Here is a 23,362-nt window from a genome sequence, read left to right on the forward strand (position 1 = left end):
ACAGCCATGGTAGGGGTGGTCTGGAAACTGTAAAAAGTTGTTCACTTAACCCCTATCTATCTCTGCACACATCCCTCCATAATTGGAGTTCAAAAAGTGCTTCAAGTTGTTAAAACAACTTGAACAGCCCTTGCTAAACTGTTTTGACTACAGTAACCATGAACCCAGAAGCAGCCTGAACAGTTAAAGGTGACAAGTTCACAACTTTCAATGGACATGATTGTCTTTATACTGGCAACCTATCAAGAGCCTTGCTGTATTCTGCCTACATTTATCCATTGTTCTCTTGCCGACTACTGTCTACTGCTCAAATCAGAGGGCAAAGAACAGTCTTGTTTCACTGATGAATCATTTAATCCATGTCCCAGCCAGGGGTCCAAAGGCAGGTGTTAGACTGGTGCCTTTTGCCAAAGTTGTGTCAGAGAGCAACTAAGTCTTGTCTTTGCTAGGGTCAGAGAGCAGACATATGACAGAAGTCCATGGAAAGTAGAGGGGGCAACTGTCAATGTCTACCAGTTCCTCCCACTGTGGCGCCAGTAGTAACACGGCAACATCCTTTGGAGTGGATGTTGAAGGGCAAGTTTTCATGGCGTATGTCACAGGTTGGAGGGCAGGTGATGTCACAGGTCGGAGGGCAGGTGATGTCACAGGTCGGAGGGCAGGTGATGTCACAGGTCGGAGGGCAGGTGATGTGAGTCAAAGCTGAGGGCCTTCTTGGCCGGCGGTGGTCCTGTGTCGGGCTGCCTGTTGTTGAGCAGGTCTCGCATGACACGCTGCTTACTGCTGCTCATGTGGCCGAGCTGGGTCTGGAAACTGTTCATGCGGCCTGAAGTGTGATGGAAAGTACCTCATTTGCATGTTTGTGAGACTAAAATGGTACCCTTGCCATAGACCAAGCGTTTCGGAAATCTTGTAGTAGAGAAATGAAAAAACTACATTTTACAAAGGGAAACAGATGAGCTATGCTACTCAAGGACCAATAATCCCTACTAAAAAAAAGAAAATTATTCTTTTACTTCAATTCTAAAACAGACAAAATTGAACACTGTTAAGCATACTTTTTTTACAATCACATTGGATTCTATAAAACCGGATACATGGAATGCAACATGTACTCGCAAACGTATTCTTAAATACATTTGTAAGGTATGATCACACAGATATTTTACAATAATTACAGTAGGATGACATCTAGAAGTACAAACCTTCCTGTGCTACAGTGTAGAATCTCTGCAGTCTTTGGAGGAACTCTGAGAACAGGACACTCAGTGCTGACTGGTCCTGAAGATAGGAGAGCAAACACAGATAATTTAATCTTGGTGACTCACAGTCTTACACAGCTTGTACTTACATGTACAAAACTGGTGTGTTACGCCTAAAGGCAATTTACCAGTTGTGCGAAACAAACAAACAAAAGCCTGACCTCCTCGTCCTCGTCCCAGCTGTCCCAGTCTGATGAGGGGTTGGAGTCGTAGCTGACAGGAGAGGGGGACGGCCCGCCCATCATCCCTGCCAGCCCGTCCCTGCTGCTGCCACTCGCGTTCAGGAAACCACCTCCTGAGGTACACACATGGTCTCAGCATTTTCCTTCAACAATTATCTATCACTGTCATGAAAAAATATGCCGCACAGTAACAAAACACGGATTCTTGGGAGAAAACATGGACTTTAAACATGTAGTAGCCTTAGTTTTTTTATATGCTTGTCCTTTGGTCTTCTAATACATGTATCACATCAATCTTTGGTTACATGAAATAAATAATCTGACCCTGCCTTCGATTAATGAAATTTTTTGGACAAGCTTGACAATAATCATTAATGCCAGGATCCGACACATCTGTTAGTCCAACAGGTGCCTTTGTAGATCTTACTTTGGGTTGAATCAGAGTCATCATCATCATCAGACAGTGGAGGGCCCGGGTCCACAGGGCTGGGGGGGATGTCGTTAGACAGAATGGCAAGACTGGGGTCTGTGATCTGGGGTGAGTCCACTGTCAGCTGGAGAACCTGGAGACAAGATAAAGCCACGCTGCAGGTCACATGGGAGGGGGGGTTTGAAACACTGTGTGAACACTGAGGAAGCCAAGTTTGGTGGCCATGGGAACTCAGCATCAATGAATGAACTCAGCATTTGTAGTCAATGTATGAATGAAATGTAAGTTGGGAATAGCTGAATCCCTATATCAGTTTGGAGATGGTTGGCTACAGCTGGTTGGCCATTCTATGAAGATTTGACTGTATTTTACAATAATTACAGCCCTTGAAATAATACCAGTAGATACACATACCTGGCTGAGTCTGGTGCTGATGGCGTTGAAGAGTGTGTGCAGGTGACGACCATCTAACATCAGTGTGCTGACCAGGTAGAAGGTCTCCAAGATCGGTCTCAGCAGCGACAGCTCCACCATCTCCTGTATGGACAATTTGTACATTGTATATCATCAACTTCAACTGGATATTAATCGTCATTGTCACCTGAGCAAGTGGCTGAATTTCAATTTGGATAATTATGATAAAAAAATAAACTTTGATTATTCTTGCAAAACAAACATGACTGTTATGTTATTTTATGTTGGGATTGTCCCCCAGGCAATTCTTTGAAAATCTTCTTTACTCTTCAGCAGGTCCATGTAACTAATGTAACTATGGGCTTGGGATAATACCAGGAGAGTTAAAAAATTTATCCTACCTTATGAGCGATGATGTCTGCCAGTTCTGTAGCTGCCTGAGCACAGTACTCGCTGTACTCAACCCCCAACATTTCCCCTGGGCACTGATGGACATGGTCTCCCATCAGGCATAGGATACTAGTCATCCTGGAATAAGGTAAGAAAATTATTTCAGGTTTGGAAATGGAAAATAAAAAGAAGTACCAAGTAAAGCAGTCTTCTTCAAATGGAGTGAGGCAAGATGCTTTTTCAGTAAACATTAGTAATGAAGTGCAGCTTTTCTACGAAAAGGAACAAATAAAAATATGTAATACAGTATGCTGTTATTGAAATGCAGACTGCAGTCCTACCCCTCTAACATAGATGTGCAGACATCATTATCATCGCTGTAGAAGTTGGCGTAGCTGGCCAGGATGGGAAGTAATGCAGCTGTGTGGCACAGATCACTTCTCCGTAGGAATGGGGACAACAGACCGTGGGTTTCACTCAGGACATACTTCTCAACCTGGGAAGAAACATAACAGCCATAACAGCACAAAATTCAACAATACAAATACATACAATGTAAGTTCTTTATTGATTCAAAAAAATCCAGGGACTTTTGTATTGTCTATTAGGCCACACCAAGTAAATTTTATGGATGACGTCCTTTGGAGACCCTAAATCTAATGCGAGAGGGCGAAAAAAAAACAAGAAGGGCCCTAAAAAACAAGATGCCTAGATTAGAAATATACTAAGAGACGACAAATGTTAGGACACAAATTGAATGAATTGACACAGTGTAACAAGCGAGAAGTCTTTTATTCATCATCAAAACAGCAATAAATCAGGTGGAACAGCAGTTGTCGTCCTGTCCTGTTTTCGCGTTACGGGTTCCATGTCAATCTGACGATTTGCAGCACTGTCGTGACTCTTTGGTCATAGTTACAGGAAGCGGAATTTCTTGGGTTTTTTTTCTAGGAACAGGCCAAAATCAATGCGCGCGCGGACGTCATCCATAAAATTTACTTGGTGTGGCCTTACAACTATGATCAAACAAAGCGAAATACTCCTACATAAAACTACTTTGACTGCTTCAAGGTGCTGTTAAAGCAAAACAATTTCTAGCCGAAAAATTTGTTAGCTAATTGCTATTCTTATTTAAGCTCCACACATATTTTACAGTCTGGGTTTAATAAAAAAATATTATCATACACAGGGAAACGGTTCTTACCTGTCTGGGGTTGGACTGGCCGCAACTTGAGTCCAGACGACCTCCACAACTGCAAGCGTTATGTAAGAGTGTATGAGGCAGATAAATACACTTCAAGCTGATTTGTTATGATTTAGTATCATATACAAGGATGCCTTAAAAAGATCTTTAATCTCCAACATTGTTACACCCATGTACCCACCCACAAGTGTTCCCTGAAGATTACTCCTTGATCTAATAATAACCAGCTCAGAAGTTCATTATCATCATCATCATCATCATCATGGTCGTAGGATATCTGTAGCTACATGTGCTTACTCACCAGAGGAATCCTTCTTTTGCTGTCTTGAAAGGTCTGATGTTCCCTGTTCTTGCATTATCTTGTGCTTGAAATAAATGATAAAGGATTGTTATTGACATTAAAAACATGTTGCACAGATAAGGTGTTCTTGGCAGTGTGTGTCTAACATTTGGTGGAATTTTGCTTCTCATGATGGACAAAAATTTTGCCCATTATCCATCATCTTTGATGGACAAAAATCAGCATGACAAGATATGAAAAGAGATGTCATTAAACTAAGCTCAGTCTACCAGAAATGAAATTTGATGCACTAAAGTTCTTCACACTTACCAATAGGGTGGCTGGTGTGGGCATATGTGAACAGGTGTCTGATGCTGCTGACCACAACATCTTCATGTCCAAAATTCTGTAAGAACAGAACAACACACAATAAAAATTACATTTTGAGTAAAAAAGGTTCTTGGAGGAAACAGCTGAAATTATTTAAGAGGAGGAGATGTCAGTGGAGGTTAGACATACAGGTAATGAGATACCCTCAAGGAAACAGTTACTCAAGCAACTGCTTACTATATATAGATTTTCAAAACTTTTCAATTAGCATCAATCCACTACTAGGTCAGTGACTACTGGGTAGGTCAAAAGTAGTTACTGACCTCTAGTCACTGATGAAAAAGTGGTGCTACTTCTGACATCTGACAGCTTTGAAAATCTATCCAGTTGCTTGAGATTCAAGAGAGCTTTTATTCACTAATATCTAATGTATGGATGAAAATACTTACTGCTTTGGGAAAAGTGCAATTGGCAAGCATAATGATCTCCATGGCAACCACAGATAGCTTGTCCCAGCATGCTCTGCTAAGCAGCCCACACACAGGTCGTATCCATGACAACAGACCTTTCTCCATGAAGCTGATGATTGGATGGAAGGCTTGTCTGCACAGGTCAGGATCCTGTAGGTCATCACAAAGGTCATATCAATAAAGAACGAGAACAGACATTCTGTAAATGGATGATACAATCTGCTTTGTGTAACAGGAGTTTGTGGTTTGAGTCCCAGCTTCACAGTGTGAGCCTCTATATGGTAATGGTTCACAGGTCTTTGGAAAGAACTGTATCAAAACTTTGGGATTTGAACCCAGAACCTTCAGATTATGAGTCAACAACCCTAACCACAAGACCATCTTCCTACCTATTGACCACTTGAACACGCTGCAGTCATATTTACCTTCCATGAAGGCATGGGTTCCTCCATGAGATGGGTGAGTTGTGCACAGTGCTGGATGCTGTGTTTGATCATCAGACAGGCCCCAAAACACAGCACCGAGGGGTCAGAGGTCAGGTAGCTGTCCCACAGGTCCTCCAGGATGGACAGGTTGTACCATCGGATCGTCTCACTCAGCAAGGGGAGGACCTACAAGGTTGGAAAAGTCCATTTTTTCTTCTATTAGCATCAGCTAAAACAATCCATGGCACTGTATATTACTGAACATGTGCATTGGAACAATGAAAATATTACTAAAGTAAGGAGGGATCAATATTTTTTGTTTGAATTGTAGACAACTTTTAGATGACTTTGAAATACAGCTCTGTGATTGGTTGATCTGACTGACCAGGAAGCAACAGTTGCTGTTCACTGATTGGCTAATAATGACCTGCAGATGACTTTACCTGTTGGCTCATCCTCCTGAGTTCCCACCTGGAGTCTGCCAGGCACTCCACTGTCTGGTACAGCATCTGGGAGGGAAGAAGGTGCAACACTCTGCAGTGATGTCTGCATCTACTCATCAGTGTTAGACATTTTCTCTCTTTTGTACTACATTGTATAACATGGCTGCAATTGATGGAAAAGATGGTTGCTGGATAGAGCCCTGTACCATAAGCATGAAGTGCTTAAAGAGTTAGTTGCTTACTGCATCTCAAAGTAACAACAACTGTTACAGTATTAAGAAACGAAAGTAGGGGAAGCGATAATATTTGCTTGAGAATGTGTCTAAATAACAGAAAAGAAATAAACGTTTCCCAACCTGTCGTAAAACTGTAGAGAACTGTTCAAACTGTACATCTCCCACCCAGGACTCATCGTCAGGGTTACCGGCTGACAGCTGGTCCTTGACGGGTGATGACAGGCAGAGTCGACTTCTACTGGAACCACCAGTCTGGATGGGCAACACACAGTTTATCAGTAGTAACACAACTTACATTTATTTTTGGCTGCTCCAAAGAAATGTTTGTAACAAGAAACGACACCAAAAGTTTTTTTCAAGAACCCAGTTCATACAATAACTGGAACTGATACATATCCTGTGAGTGATTAAAATCATGCTGCTTATTCATGTACTAGACCAGCCTAATAGCATGCAGTTCCTACAGTTAAGAAAACTGTACATGTATGTAGCATATCTTTGTCTTTTGTATCTGTACCATCAGCATGGCATATGAATAGGACAGGAAAAGTATTATAGCTTACTTGTTCTTCTTCCCCATCAAATCTCCTGGTCTGGTCCAGGAGGGAGTATGTGGAGGGTATGGAGCCCTTCTTGGGTGGGCGGAATGGCGTGTTGAGGTGGACGTGGTAGTTGTACTCCCGCACCATGGACTGGAGGGAGTTCCCACTCTCCATGATAGGGGGCGTTATTTCACTATGGACAGGTGTGGCACATTGTGAATAACAAAAATCTTATCAAACAATTCTATGTCTTGACACTGAATGATACTATTTTAATTGACTGAAACTGTTATAGAGGTAGAAACACATTTCTTCTGTATTTAAGCAACAGCTGAATACAACGTGTTGAAAGGTTTTGAGATTACTGATTAATTAAATCATCCAATTTGTGTTCATACAAATTTTGATAGTTTATAGGACCAGACTTTTGTATTACTATAATACCGGTACCCTGCAAATGCAGAGCATTATACAATCCATTACCATTTCAAAATAGAATATTGTCTTGAAAGTGTATGAAACAACTAATATGCTTAAAAGAAGTATACCCGGTACAATCATGCAGTGCAAGTAAAGTAAATAAATTAAATTAACTTTTGGACAACAAGTAAGAGTGCAAAACAGTAGGCATAAAAAGAGCAAGTTTCAGTGTGTGAAATTACACAAAACAGTAAAATACGGTGTAAAAACAGTGACATACTATACATGTACATCTCACAGTGCTCTATGGAAATTATGGAGAAAACAAACCTCATGCTAACGGACCGTCTACCAAGGCAGAGGAAGAAATTAGTTATTAATAATAAGGAAAAATTATCATCAAGAGGAGATGAGCATTGATATGTGGATTAACTGGTTCTCAGATAAATCCCTGATAGGAGAGTTAGGCAAGTGGAGAATTATAAGGTGATTGAATTATAACAACCAAAAGACCTTTTAAGTGTAAGTTAATTTTTTTGTACTTGTAAATTGACAAAGGGGTTTCTTTTGAATTGTACTGGACATTTTCAGTTTCATAGTTAACAGCTCTTGAAGAGTTGCCAATTTTTTTTTGGCATGTTAACTTTTACATGAACATTTTAGTTTTGTGTGATGTTAAAATGATGTCAGCTACATGGGTTATCTAGGAGAGATCTGAGCACCAGGTAACAGGTGTTATCATGCCTGGAGCTACCTGTATGTCCGCACTCTCAGTCTAGGTGTGCAAGAGGAAGAAAATAGAGGAAACACCAAATACTAATCTGATAAAACTGGATAATCATAAAAAATTGTGGTGGTGCAGAACACCATGTAACAAACACTGTGTTTACCTGAGTCATTTGTCAGTAAGATACATAAGATAACCTCATTGTTTCTTGTTTCTTGACTTATTTGTTTATAACAATATTACATTTGTAGATAGAGCTGAACTTCTTACATCAAACTTGCAAGTTACTATGCAATAAAACCTTACTTTTATCCTGATTTATACCTTAAAAGGCTTCTGTGCAGCCTGTCATGAATATTTTTTGGTCACCCTACCTTCGTTTCTGCGTCTTGAATACTAGTGACTTTGTCTGTGAGCTGCCATGTTGTTGTTGTTGTTGTTTTAAGTTTTGTGCATCCTCTGATCCATCCACAGAGAAGGGTCTGTGCAGGAGAAGGTGTGGTCGCTGGCTGGTGGGTACCGTGTCTGGCTACAGAAGACAGAGATTAAAAAAAACTTAGTGCTTAGTACTTGCTATTGTCTCATCTACAGTCAAACCTGTACAAGTGACCAGCTCTACATAAGGTCGACCTGGCCATTGTGACCACTTTTTGGAGGACAATTTTTTGCCATAGACACAAGCATTACAAATCCTGTTTTTAGTAACCACCTGTCCACACAGACCAGATTCTATAGGTCCTCTGGTGAGGTTTCCTTATCTGTCCTTACCTGTGCTGTTGGCCCATGGTTATAACTGTGTAGAGCATGGCGTAGACTCATGCCTGCATGACTGTAACTCTTCTGGATAGGCTCATGATGAGCGTGGTCCCTGCCTATCTCCAGCTTCCTCTGTCTGTATAAGACAATAAATAACATGTATTGGAACAAATAATTACGGAGAAAATGTAAGACACTTGTTTAGACTTTGACAAGCAGAGTCCAAAGAGAGGAAATGACGACTATTTACACTGCAGTGCAGTACTTGATGATGCATACAATAAGCCTGCCAACCTGTCAAAACATCAAAGTGCGAAACAAGAGCATAAAAATGATGGATGGGAAGCCACCCTCTTTAGGGCAGTTACTAGCATACTGTACTAGTCTACTAGTAATATATATGGTATACTGCTTATTGCCATTCTCTCATTGGTCAAACTGCTAAATGTGATGGACAGTCAGGATCCTTACAACAGGATAATGTAATCATTATGTAATAAGGAGGAAGGTGACATGTACCCGACAATGACGTCATCAGTAGAAGCCATGCCGTCGAACCTGGTGTGTCCGACGGGACTCACGAGAGACGGGAACAGGTAGTGGATGTGATTGGTCACCAGAAACCTCAAGATCAGCTCGTATGCAAATAACCTCCCCTCCCTCCACTCCCAGGTCTCCGAGATGGCAGTGGCTGGTTCATCTGTGGATGACACACATTTATTTTTCTTTTTTATTTATTGGTTTGTTATTTATACAGCTTTAAACAGCCAGGGACAGGGTTTGCCCAACTAGTCATAGACTACCGGGTATTGTTAAGGGTTAAAAATTTCGAGCTGGCTAGAGCCCAGGGATAGGCCTTGTAAGGCAATTCTCAAAGCTTTGTTTTACCTCCTTCATAGCTGCAGATGTCCTGTATGGTGGCCCTCCTCCTGCGTGGGGAGGCCCCCAGGGGGGAACCGCTGGACCCTGGGGACAGTCTGTCCATGTCCTTCCTCCCTCCATCCCCCCACGCCTGCCGCGGGGACTTACCAAAACTTGACAATCTGGGAACAAGAAAGGTGTGAGAACAACGACGAAAAAATAAGCAGCCACGTTGGTGAAGGTTAGACATTCAGGTAATAAGATATGGCAACAACACTTATTCAAGCAACTGCAATGCTTTTGAAAATGGTCAGATGTTTCAGGTAGCATCCACTAGTCAGCGTCACTGATAAAAGGTAGTGGATGCTACAAAATCATATCCAGTTGCTTGAGTAACTATTTCTTGGAATAAGCAGCCATTTTAAGAAAAAAAGAAATTTTGAATTGGTGTGGAAAAGCAGCAAGCATTCTAAAATTCAAATAATATTACCATTTTCTTCTGCATATTGTTGCAAAGCACAGCACTAGTTACATGTAGTTTCACAGACAGGTGTGACAGTACATGTACCTTGGGCGTGGACTGTGCCCTTCCAGAGACTGTAGGTCGACGCTCCAGTCTGCACACAGGCCCTGCAGTACCAGCTTCAGCAGCGTGGGGTTGTTACAGTCTTTTGCAACTATGGAGACAGAATTCAACCAATAAACCTGAATTACACCGGGCATTACTATATTGGGTAAGGATATACAGAGACTGATTACTATATGGCCTCCTTCAGTCAATATTGACCACTGTAAAATCCTATCAGCCCTACAGCTTCGGGTATGGCTAAACTGTCCTATTCGAGATAGACAGTCTCTGCCACATAGGGCACATTTGTAAGCTGACTCAGGTCTGTTGCAAGTAGTTCTTTTCTCCAGATCTGCTTCTATTCTATGCATTGAATCAGTGTAGCTTCTGATTTCAGCTGGCTGTGCATGCACAGTGTGAACCTCCAGGGTTGATAGAGATTGGCTACACTCAAGGTTAAAAGACTTGAATGACTATTACTGTAATTCCCTATTCTTTAACTTTGCAATTTTTGCGGTCACTTCACAAAATTTGCTGACTTCCTTTATTCTGCACCTGCCCCGAGCGCCAAGAGGTGTTGACTCACCGAGGTACTTAAACACCTGGCTGGTGGCCTGTCTCACAGTCGAGGCCGGATGCATCAGGTAAAGGTTGAAGGTGGAAAAGTAGTATGGCCAGCTGGGCAGCATGAAGCCTGGTGGGATGTGCTAGAAACAAAACATGCAAAACATATGAACAAAAACTGTTCAGTCATATACAGCACTGTAGGTATAGCCACACACATAAACTGGATAGTGAGTGAGTGTGAGGGATAGAAAAAGATACATCATGATAGTTTTATAGAATTACTTGCATATCATAGTTTTTCTATATACACCTATCACAGATCCCTGTCAATCTACTTGAGAAATCTATATTTTTAGAGATTTATTAGACCCACCTTGACCAAGAAGACACAGACCCCAAGAAGCCCCTCAGCTTCATAGGCATCCATGAAGCTGTATTCTCTTCTTAATACTGCCAGGTGTGGGAGGGGGACCTGATGATGGGTCACAAAAGTTAGCAGTACGGTAAAACACTACACACAACAGCCATGTCTTTGCTCATAAGAATTAGAGATATTCGGGATTAAAAGAACATCAGGATCAGATGTTCTTTAGAATTTACTCTTCTTTTACAAAATCAATGATACTTCAATCTTTACATCATTTATTATAAAAACGACAAATTCCGTGCAAATGAAAATTACTTTTGATATGTTATGATTTTCTCTCACCTGTTCCGCTGCCTCTGCTTCAGGTCGACTGTCTCTACACAGGTGTGACATCACCTCACGGAAGGAGCTCAGAGCTTCCTACAGGTGATACAAGAGGTTACTTTAGTGCTGTTTCATAACTGCCTATACCTTAGCACCGCTTTGGCACTGTTACAAAAAAAGTGTGACCACTGGTAATCAAGAACAGCAACATTTTTTCTCCAGTAAACTTTTACACTTTTAGGCAAATATGCAATCAAATAGTTTGTCTATAATCATGAGTACAGAGTTATTGAAAGTACCTTTCTTGGTATCTTACAGAAAATGCCATCACACCAGTTTATACTGTAAATCACAATTTTTTCTCAGTACTTTTATATTCATGGTTTTCGCTGTCACTTCTGTACTGCAAACTTATCATTACCATGAATGTTTTGCCAACTTTACTTTTGTTGCACCTGCTGCCACTGCGAACATATAGTGCTGCGAACATGTTAATTTTTCTCAGACCGCAAACATAAAGTTGTTTGCAGTAGTACTCAGATACAATGAAAAGGAAAGCCTCACCCTGAACTCACACCTGGACAGGTATGAGGAGTAGGCCTTGGTGGCGTGCTCCCGGATGCTGAGCTGAGCGTGTGCGAGCAGCGGCCTCACCACGTCGTTAAAGTTCTGTGTGATGAAGGAAGGCAGGCGAGACATCTCCTCTGGACCAAACTGATGGGGGAAGGAAAGAAGTTGGCCTTGTGGTTAGGGTTGTTGACCAACATATAGCAGGTTCTGAGCTTCCCAGTGTTGTTCCATAATGGGAAAGACACTATTTTTTTGTAAATGAGTACCTAGCTTGGTTACAGATGGGAGGTAAAGCTTGGGGCCCTGTGGTTGAGGATAGCCACACCTCAAGCATGTTAAAGATCTAACCATCCTTTTGATGAATATCTTAAACGATGCACACAATACGTTAGCTACTCTGCACTGTCTCTTCATCAACCCAGTAAAGATCTTGTCTTGGAGTTCTCTTGTCACGTGATCTCACCAGACTTCTTGAAAAGTGTGTGAGTGGTTCAAACCTTACATAATCTGCTTACCTTAAGTAAGTATGCCATGCTGTCTGCGTCCTGTGTAGACTGAGTGCCTACCCAGTGGAACCTCCTCACCACAGCATTGATTCCTGTACAGAACAGGCAGTATACTGAGTCATCAAAAAACAGTAATCTAGCTAGGAACTCCAACTTAGCCCCTATGACACAACACAGAAATCAAGATGTTTATCCCAGTTCTCAAAAATGAGTCGGGTGTCAAACAAAGTCAAAAGTATGGATTGTTATGAAGTAAAAGTTTTATTGTGCAGACTTAGACTGCAGCAGCACAATATGGTAACTAACCTTGAGGACACCAGATAAACATGCACTATTGACATTTCCTTTTTAGTTGCCATTCTAAATTTCATGAATTATGCAGGAAAATTTTTGATGTCTTAAAATCATCTACCTACTATACATAAATACTTCAAAACACCATTCATAGACAAAACACAAACTTCTTCTTAAACTACCAATATGAAACTATATTGCACTGTTGCTATGTTGAAACAAAATGTCTGACCCATCACAGCTCCTTCCTTCTTCTGCCAGCTGGTCTCTTCATTTTGGCAGATCTGCAAAAACAAAAACCAACTTATCACTCAGTGTTCTAGCCAGCGCCCATCTTTCCAACAAAATTTTGCCGCTCATGACTGACAAATCTGTCATCTTTGTTGGACAAACATCATTGTGCAAACAGATGAAAAGAGATGCCATTAACTACCAGCAAACTTTGCCCCTCAAAATGCAAGAAACAGTATTTCCAAGGGTCAAGATTTCAAAATTTTCTCATTGAATAGAAACAGTGGCCTAAAGGTGAAACTTTACAAACAAAACTGAAAAGCAAACCAAGCATTTAGGATTTATTCCAAAGAAGCATATCCACTCCTGACCTTGACCAGTTCTGTGAAGAAGTCCTCCAGCTGCCCCAGACTGAAACACTCGATGACAGGAGACAGCCGTGCCACCACGGCGTTCCTGATGGCTGACCAGATGTCTGTCAAACCTGAGACCAGCAGGTTCTGTACACGACACAATCATCACATGTCACCACACCACAAGTCTCATGGCTTTCTTTTGCATACAAAGTACTCCTGGTAATTTTTTCGTCTTAGAATGGTACAATTAAGGTTTCATCATCAGTGCTAGTTTGTTGATTGCAAACAAGATAGTCTTTGAAAAATCTTTGACTTTTATTTCCATGTTGCATTGATTCATTTGTTAGCAGGAGTTTAGCCTTGGTCTGTAGCAGAAGTGATTCAAAGCTGGGCGACCTAGCAGCTTCTTATATGTTATTAAGATTACAAGCATTTCAACCTAGGAAACAATTCCAACGAACTGATACACCACGGGAAAAGCTTGTGCCTTCTAGTGCTCTGTAGTTACTATCATATAGCAGATAAAGATGAATTACTAGTATACAGGTATAGCACAACATGGGTGCTACTACTGTACTACTATAACAGACAAACCTTGACCAGTTGAAAGTTTCCCTGGGTCAGCTCCTGGTCAGCGTTGTGCTTCAGCCACTCCATCATGTGGACGTAAGTCTGCATACGCACCACAGGCTTGCTGTGGGCTGGAACAGACAGACAGACACTCATGTGTAAGTTGAGAACAGTTTTTAACAAATGCTGATGAACGTTAGACATTGACCGTTGAGGTAGACAAGTACATAATACATCGTACAAAATAAATCAAGCTACTTGACAAATGTTTTGAGTCTGTCTGAAACGTCTGACCCCCTAGAGAGTTTACTGAACTAAAAGTACTCAGTTATAATTGTTGCTTGATATTTTGTAAATATGTAGTTTTCAACAACGCTGACTTGTAATTGATGACACCCCTGTAGCAAATGCATGTGTCTAAAGTCTACCCACATCAATCAATGAAAGTAGTTTTGCAGAAAACTGTTTGACTCTAAAGACCACCATCAGCATCAAATCTTCTTTTCCATGGGACAAATGAAATTTCCTGCCCTTTTATAGACATAACAGCATCAACCAAGATATAATTTGCTTCATTACCAGGTATTTGGAAATAAGACCGGTAATAAGGCTTGCTTTACAACTAAATATTACTATATATAGCATTTATCAATACCATAGCTAGATAACCAACATCCTATGGGTCTTATTACTGGTATTTTATCTTTTTAACAGTATCAGTTATTACAACTTTAGAATTCCAAGGACCATCATTCAAGGACATTCAAGGTTACGTGAAACAAAGAGGGTATGCTGGTATTACATGTATAACATTTTCCAAAAGACACATTTTCAAACCAGGTCATTCTACAGAAATGGGGTCAGATGTAAGTACTTGAAGCATTTTTATTGCTTTGCTCCTGTGAGAAATACAGCGTCACATGCAGGCACGTGGCATTTATGATCCATAACGTGATAGATGTCTCTCTTGGGAAGACCGTGATGTCTAATAATAACTGTTCTACGAGTCAAAAGGAGATTGTCATGGGCTGAAAATGTTACAGGAAGGGAAAATCTCTGCCACTGATAGCATCAATAATATATGGGCACACTTTTGAAGTGTTATAATCATTCAATAGTTCACACAGTCAAAAAATCTTGCTCATGAATGCTGACACTTTTAACCTACATTCTATCTTTTTTGCTTAGGTGGAAGGTCTTTTTTTTTAGCATGGTTTTATTCATCCTTTTATACACTTGAAAATGATCAAAATTAGAGTATGTCATAACTGAAATAACATTTCCAAGAACAGTTACACTCACTTGAACCAGAAAATATCTGATCTACACACAGTGTGCAGTGCATGCTATCACTAGTATCAGACAGTGTTTAATTCAAGGTGTCTAGACATGCCTTTTAGAATACTTCTTATCTTGTATATCATTCCAGTGAAATAGCCCTGAGGTGTCAGTCTTGCTTGACAGCCCTTCTATTCCTCCTGCACACTGTGTATACCACAGAGAACGTAACAACTGATCTGATTGTAACTGCACTACTGCACTCAATGATTTATGCATGTGTACATGGTGTCTTGTCACGCTATACAGACATGCTTGCAAGTTCCAGGTATCAGCATATCAAAATTACTGCTTCTGTGGAAAGCAAGAATTGTACACAGCTGAAATGTGTACAGATGCTTAATAATTTGCAAATTCACAACACAAAGCCAAATCTTCGTATGTCACACTTCAAGAAAATTTAGGCAGATAACCTATCTAATAAGTTAATCTAACTACATGTATACAAATGTACAAAGTCCAAATCCTACCTTGTTGGATGGTACTGAGAAGACTTTGCAGCAGCGGCATGCACAGGTTTTGGCAGAAGAACCTGTAAACAACAACAAAAACTACAGTAAACATCCCATCATCATAAGTAACACCACACAAATCTTTTAAAACACTGAGAAACATTGGTTGACAATTGGAATATTTGAATTCCATTTACCATATGTGATTTTTTTTTTGGTAGAGGGATTTTAAGTGTCAAAATATCCATAGATGAACAGTGAAAGAAGACATTAATATTTAACGATGTGATTATGGGTTAGCGTGACGGCAGTAACTGTTGTACCTATCCCTAACCTCAGGACTTGTACTAGTATTCCATAAGAAAAAAATTAGTTTAGCTGAACATTTACAAGAAAAGGAATAAAACTGGTGACAATTTTGTCTTATTGTCTTGTGCTGTTGAGAAAAGAAGTCCAGGACTAAAACCATGCCTCATTAAAACAAAGGATGGAAGCAGAAAAAACATCTCTCAGGAGAAAAGATTTTTGTAGATACTCTTACTGTCCTGAGGCTTAGCCCAGGCTTTTGTAACCATACGATTTCCAATATTGCATTAACACACTTAACAGGACATGTCGCTAAGGAATGAGTACATGCGAACAGCTATAGTGTACAACACTTAGACTACAACCAAATGCCCATACAGACCATTCAACAGTAAGGGTATGTATCCAACGATAGTTAACAAACAGAAGGACACCTACTGAAATGTTGTGCATATATATCGCAGGCACACAGTTTGGAGATGGTTGCAAACAGGACCAGGATAAACCCAACTCGGTAAAAACAAATATTATGGTTGCTACTGTTACACGTTGTGCCAACATCTGTTGACAACTGAAACATCTATTGACAACTCAAATAATCTTATCATTTATATACGTATAAACAGGAAAACTGTGGACAGGTTAGCAAGCAACTTCTAAAGGACAAACGTACTCAAAGCTTTGTCTATTATACTATATATAAGAGTGAAATGATTAAAAAATGTAAAAAGAGTACAAAGATTAAGAATAGGAAGGTCTTTATTGCAAAGGATGCGAACAAATATGGCTGCATTATTGCACACTACCAAAGTATGGTTTATGTAAATTACACTCACACAAAAGGAACGTGCATCGTGTTTATAATCCACAGTGTTATTTTTACCAAACACAGCTTAGCACTTTGAGGAATACATTGTACACCTTTGTCTAACCAGGACAAATCAACATTACTTCTCTATATGGTATGGCTTTTTTAAAATGAAACCACAAAATGAACAGTTAAAAGTGGTGATTTTATGCTCTTGACTTGAGAACTCATTTTTTGTCATTTGACATTTTTTCTAACATGACTTTTGCATGCAGTGCATCTGTCTGCTCTAAGTTGCCATCAGCACATTTAGCCAATAGCACAAATTTGTCTTCTCTTATACTATTAACGACTTGCTAATAATTGACTACTGCCATGGCATATATTTGAAACGTTGTATTATCACGGACAAGGTGACTGTAATTTTAAGATACATGAACATAGTCTAACTAAGACTCTTGATCTGTAAAACCAGCCTTTCAGAACCACGGACAGGGACATTTTCTCACACTGACAGAAAGGGGAGGGTCCAGAATTAGAGTAACAGTAGTACTGTATCATATTTTGGAGAAGACCTGTGAAATTGATTTTGAACTGTATACTGGAAAGATATACTGTTAAAGCCTACAAATTTCTATGGTATACTTAGATCTGTGGTAGTTATTTTTAATGCACAAGCATATGAATTTAGGCTAATCTGGGTTCATTCTGGATTATTTTTGTACCTTTTACGGACCTTATAAGATGTCTAAATAGAAATGTCTGTAGAATATTTGTTCTTTGTTGCCAGTCCAAAGAAGGGATTTGGTTCACGACTTTCAGTTTTTTAAACTTGGTTCTTAGATATTATTCTGACTCAGACCAGGTTAATTTTTTTTCAGCCATTGAGTCTGATTGACAGACCATAGTTCCCATTACCAGTCTTACCTTAGCACCAGGTGTTCACAGAGAAAAACTTAACTACCATTATTACTGCCAACATTACCCTCAAATTCTCCACATCCAGCTGATCTTTTTAATGCAATAAAACTTACAGTTACCTGTCATAAAAAGACCATTCAAGCTCTAAAACCTGTAGTGTTCTTGTCCCCCACTCTGTATACATGGCAACTAAGCTTATGGTTCGTGCAAACCTGACTGAACCAACAGCTGCGTGTTATAATCTTATAACACCGTCTTACACACACACATCTGGATTACTGGGAGAAGTATGTGGCAGTAGATGTATTACAGGATCCCTACAGCAGCACATATTGCCTTGGGTCAAGCTAAATCTGCTTAGGAGTATCTCAGTTCAAAAGGTCACAGAGAAATAGGCAATTACTTGAGGCTGGATCAAATAATTCTTCTTAATGCTGTCAATTATAAAGTTTAACATATATTATATAAATTATGTAACATCCTTCATATTAACGTTTGCTAGTGTTAACCTTCAACTTGCTAAGGTATAGCCTTTGGCACAAATTTTACTTTGGTCACATAGTAATAAATATAAGGCAGCAGGGAGAAGGTTAAAATATTCAGGTTACTGATTGATTGATTGATTGATTGATTGATTGATTGATCGATTGAATAAGCATTTGTGATGTTACATTGAATGTAAATAACAAAATAATTCATTTCATAATTCATTTCAGACATAAAGGCATTTAAAGTCTGCAAAAGTTGTAAGAAGAATAGATATTTCAAACTTCTGCAGAAATCTACTGTGGAACCCAGTGCCTACGTTTCACTTCCTAGAACATGATGTTAATCTTTTGCTTTTGCAGCTACATGTAAAATAAGTGCGAGGTTGATATGTGTTTTTAACACTCTTAAACAGACCTCAGAACGTGACCTATTTCTGTCTGGGGACCTAATGACATCTTGTAACACACACAGTCCATTAGGCCACATTAGGCCAGCTTGGTATAATTCTCTGTTTCCCAGACTTGTTACTCTCACTCAAGTTACAGCTACAAATCGGTGTAACTTACTACAAGTCCAAGTTTTATTTTACTGTCAGTTTTTATGTAGTCTTGTTTCAATATAGCCAATGTAATCTGTAGAAAGTGTTATAAGAATTAGGCCAGTTTCAGTCCAGGATCTCATTTACACACAAGACAAAACTGGACGTACGAAAACTGCGTACGCAAACTAGCGTACAAAAACTGTGTACATCGAATTTTTCCTGCACATATAAATGTGTAGGTCAGGAACCTACATTCATATTGTTAACACCAGTCCCAGAGGTAACGTAAATCGGGTCTAGGTGTCAACTGATTTGACCACTTATCATTAGGGTACTGTTTTATCTTCCTTTAATTCCCCTAAGGAACAAGTAATTTTCCTGATGGGGCCAATTACTCATGGATTACCATTCTATGCACAAGTGACCCTTTCCATATAAACTCCAGCAAATATATTTTACAGTGTTAAGCCCTGTATACTATGCATAGACACACATAAACACACTTGTACATGTAAACACCCAAGAGATGGATTTGACAGGAGAAACTACAGTAAAACGCTCATGTAAAGGAGAAAGTTTAAAAAATAAATCCATACAAATCTTGACACAAATATTGTATCTATATTTCATATGACCTCCAGAAATTTTGCTGATCTTAATCCAGTAAACATGTCGTTGCCGACTAAAAGTAGTCAGCAGCCTACTATCATTGCCCTTGGGATTCTGTACATTTTCAAGGTTGCAAAAGTGTCAACAAAAAAAGATCAAAATTCCAAGTTTCTCAATAATCTAGTCAGGTAATTTCCATCAAGTTTAACATATCTAAGGTGTTACTGTCTGACGAAGCAAAGAAAGGATAACACATAATGGGTCCCAAACAATTTGCAAGTAAAAAACCTACCTAGAAAGAGAAGTGTAAGAATAAAGATCTCCACTAGACCCGATCTCTAACATGCTAGAATTTCCCAGAAAAGAGCTGAAAACCTCCCTGATGTTGCAAACCTCAGTCACCTTTGATGTCTTTGTGCAATATCTGACTCAGTCAGGAGCCAGGAGCATGTTTCAAAAATAGCAGCTGAGGGCCAACTCAACTATCATGCCTGGTGCACATCGCTTAGTTTCAAAACAAAATCTTGTGACAAAGTATATTTGCTTTCAGCTAAAAATTCTCTTGGACTTCAACTAATTAGCCTTCAAAAGCTGAACTGTTTTGTTTTCAATCAACTAACCCTTTTTACTAACTTGCACTTTGGCAGAAAAGCTGACTGGTTTCAGTTTTTCTTGCATATCTAACATGCTTGCTCTGAATCAGATGTATGAAATGAAATGAAAACCACGAGTACAGAGCCCATTTGAAACAGCATCGGAGGAAAACTATCAATTTCTTATCGTCTGTACTCTGCTTAACTCCTTTTATACATGTACATGTAGTATATATTCACTTCTAAGCCCTACTACTAGTACTTTATATTACCTTCAACAGGTGGTGCCATTTTCCAAGCTGACGCTGGTTTGGCCCATGATGTGATGTACTTTGTGGATTGTGTGTATTGGATTACAGCTGCACGTAACCAACGCCATAGCAATCTTGTAATCGATTTAGGTTACCATGGTAACATTCATGGTTTCCTTGCAAACATGAATAATGATATGCCTCCTCCAGAAAAACAATAACACCCACGCAGGCAAAATATGGTTTCTTCCCGTATCTTTACGCTTCTGCCACGTTGATACGCACTGAAGATTTGGTCTCAATAGTTGCAGATAGATTTATAAAAGATTCAATTCAAGGCAGGATGAAATGAATTTCTTTAGTTTGGGCCCTTCGATTCAAACATGACGGACTGACTGAGAGCTTATACTTTGTAGGGAAGAAAAACAAACACAATGGACTCATTCATCAACTTTGGGCATGTGGAAAACACATGTAGAAATATGCTGGCTGAATAAAGGAGTATGTTATGATTTCACATCAATAGATCTTTTTAATGTAGATTTTCTTTACATATTCTAATGATGAATTGAGGATATTACAGGAGAAAGCAGTTCCAAATTCAAAGACCCCCCTGAAATTAGAATATATTTCAGATAGTAAAAATTTGGGTTTTGTTAATATCTTCCATTGAAAAGGATTTGGTGTTTTTGGAGACTAACATTCCTTTCAGTATATTTTCATTTATTTCAAATTGTCTCTTTCCTGTTTATAAACAAATAACATCGGCTACATATAGCGGCGAGATGCAGTACTCCAGTCAGAAGCTCTGAAGAAGGTGTCTGACAGACACCGAAACGTCAGCGAGGTGAGACTCTTTGGTTGTGTAAAAAGAATTCCCATATCTCTTAAGTTTTACCAACCTGATGAAACTATTTTCGGAAATAACATCTGTTTTTCAATTCAACTGAAAGATCCTTCATTATCTATATAAACTCTAAGATATGATTAAAAATAACATTTTAGAACTTAAGAAATAAAGCACAAAAATTCCCTGACTACTTTGAGCATGCAGTAACTGTTACAAGTTCCTAAATCTATTTCCCCGAAATGAAATCTGCTTCTGGAGGTGCCTGAGTCAACATCACAACACAAGCGGAACAACACACCTACTTAACCAGGTAACTCTACCCTGCTAACAATAGCAAACTGTGGGGCTTGAAAAGAAAGTGAAAAACCACTCAAACACCCCAAAATTCCTGGGCACTGAAGAGGAAGAGAATGGTTTGCATATTAACAAGTTAGTAATTGGAAGCAATTAGCAAATTCTTAATGGAATCACGGGTTGGGTTTCTTGGTGAGAACTATATGGTGAAAATGGTTTTGACTTGAGTTGGTTAGTTCATCTGAGACTGTCATAATGTACAACACAAGTAAGGACACTGAAAATGCCCATGTCACTTTCTCTAATCAATCAACTTTAAGTACTAGCCATCAGTGATCAACAATTTGTGATTGATGCACTTTTTTGTTATATAACAATGACACAAGACAGTCTTTTTGACTTCTCTTTGGATTTGAAGTCACGAACTAGTCATTCATCTGCAGTGCCTTTGTGTGTACCAGGGCTCTCTCCAAGCAATGAAGCAAGGGTGCTCCCTTAAAATCCTAGCACCTCACCCAAAATGTTCAAATTTAGGGTTTTCTATTAGTATTTTCATGAAAATTCCCTGATTTCTTTTTGTAAAATCAAACGATTAGGAGCACCTCTGCCCTAGAAAGTTCTGAGGAGACCCCTGGTGTACTTTATCAGTAGGAAATACAAACACTTGCATAAACAAATAAAGCACCACCGCTTGGCCTTACCATTTCAGGAACTCATCCAACATCTCATTCAGCTGACCCTTGAACTTCCCATTGTCTTTGGTCAACAGTTGACCTTGGGACGACCCCTGGCCGTCTCCGTCCTTCGCGCAGAGCAGCGCCTCCGACCAGCCAAACCGCCGCTCGAACAAGTAGCGCGTCACGGCGTTCAGGTCCGCCTGGCTGCCCCACACCACTTGTGGCTGCTTGTCGGGGAAAGGGTCGTTCTCCTCGTCCCCTAATGAGCTGGTTGCTATGGCGAGCCACGCCTGTTCCTCAGAGTCTACAGAGGAGTTGCTGGGTGCTTGGCTGACCGGCCGGGGTGCCAGCTGTGCTCTCAGACCATGCAGGACTTGGATCTCCAGTTCCGAGGACTTGTGTCCGAGAGCGATCAGCGACAAGAGGTCTGAAGAAGCCATGGTGGTATAAGGTATCAGGGTGCCTGCGATTTGGTAGAACAGTGCCTGTGTGGAAGTGAACTGAACAGGACCTCACAGCAAGCAGTCAGTCTAGGACATTATCTGTAGAAAGAAGACAGGTAACAAAGATATTTTATTACATTATAATTACACAATTGTAAGCAAAAGAGCCTGACCATTCTGCCATCTGACATTTCTTCACAGTCTGTAGATAATTTCATCTTTTGTAATATTATGTTATAACATATTTCAGAGTTTCCTTACTTGCTCAATCTGCGTAATAAATACATAGTACTAGATTTGAATTTGTATATCATAGTTATTATTTTGTATGTGGTAAAAGAACCAACATGTTATCATACTACATGCAAAATGAACATCCTAGATGCCCTGATATGATGACATAACTTTTCTTTGGTCCTTGAACATTGAACTTGAACTTCACCTGCACTACTGAGCACCCCCAGTCTGTACTAAGCTCACAATAATAATAATTAAGGCCAATTAACAATCAGCTTAATGTGTTCTTTTGAAATGAGTGACTCTATCTTCCAAATAACTTGACAATATCACTAGGGACGCTTGCTATGGGGGAGGGGGGCACAAAAATATAAGTCACGAGTATCTGTCCCCATATAACCGAGTTTTCGTGCATATACAAAGGATTTCCAACCATCATATAGATAGCTTATGTTCTGAAAGAAATCAATAAACACTTGGAGCATAATAAAGCTCTGAATACGTGGCCTACTGACCTGCATTTCACGTTTTTCCTCATCCATGGCAAAAATCCTGTTTTGAACCTCCGCCATTTTTGGAAAACATTTCACGGAAATAGCCGGAGATTATCGATGTTTGCCGAACAACAGGTGGTTCCGGACATCCGACTTGCTCATTGGCTAACAGCAAAATAATCCAATCAGTTATTTATCCTGGCTGTTATTTTTTAGTAGCAGTGAACAGCACAAAAACTTTGTAGTCAGAGAAAATATTTCCTCGTGAATCTGAGCTCAGCTGAACTCTAACGTCATTGAATATATTGTATAACACTGCCATCTAGCGGATGTT

General features: G+C 39.8%; 1 protein-coding gene across 1 annotated transcript; it reads right to left on the reverse strand.

Annotated features, from left to right (window-relative positions):
- Positions 1 to 23,318, reverse strand: LOC109482132. The gene is made up of 31 exons (XM_019784831.1): positions 23,050 to 23,318; positions 21,879 to 22,396; positions 15,534 to 15,595; positions 13,750 to 13,856; positions 13,171 to 13,299; positions 12,801 to 12,852; positions 12,284 to 12,366; positions 11,763 to 11,912; positions 11,217 to 11,294; positions 10,881 to 10,979; positions 10,527 to 10,647; positions 9,941 to 10,049; positions 9,400 to 9,554; positions 9,031 to 9,211; positions 8,524 to 8,647; positions 8,130 to 8,284; positions 6,630 to 6,801; positions 6,187 to 6,318; positions 5,831 to 5,896; positions 5,388 to 5,573; positions 4,942 to 5,112; positions 4,493 to 4,568; positions 4,184 to 4,247; positions 3,883 to 3,931; positions 3,020 to 3,174; positions 2,690 to 2,816; positions 2,289 to 2,411; positions 1,872 to 2,007; positions 1,424 to 1,557; positions 1,206 to 1,281; positions 1 to 826 (listed from the first exon to the last, which is right to left on the reverse strand). The coding sequence occupies exons 2-31, from the start codon at positions 22,292 to 22,294 to the stop codon at positions 669 to 671; spliced, it is 3,846 nt and encodes a 1,281-aa protein (XP_019640390.1). The 5' UTR covers positions 22,295 to 22,396; positions 23,050 to 23,318; the 3' UTR covers positions 1 to 668.
- Between the last annotated feature and the right edge of the window lie 44 nt (positions 23,319 to 23,362).

This window comes from Branchiostoma belcheri, unplaced genomic scaffold, assembly GCF_001625305.1.
Source record: "Branchiostoma belcheri isolate BF01 breed outbred unplaced genomic scaffold, Haploidv18h27 scaffold59, whole genome shotgun sequence".
Taxonomy (NCBI): Eukaryota; Metazoa; Chordata; class Leptocardii; order Amphioxiformes; family Branchiostomatidae; genus Branchiostoma; species Branchiostoma belcheri.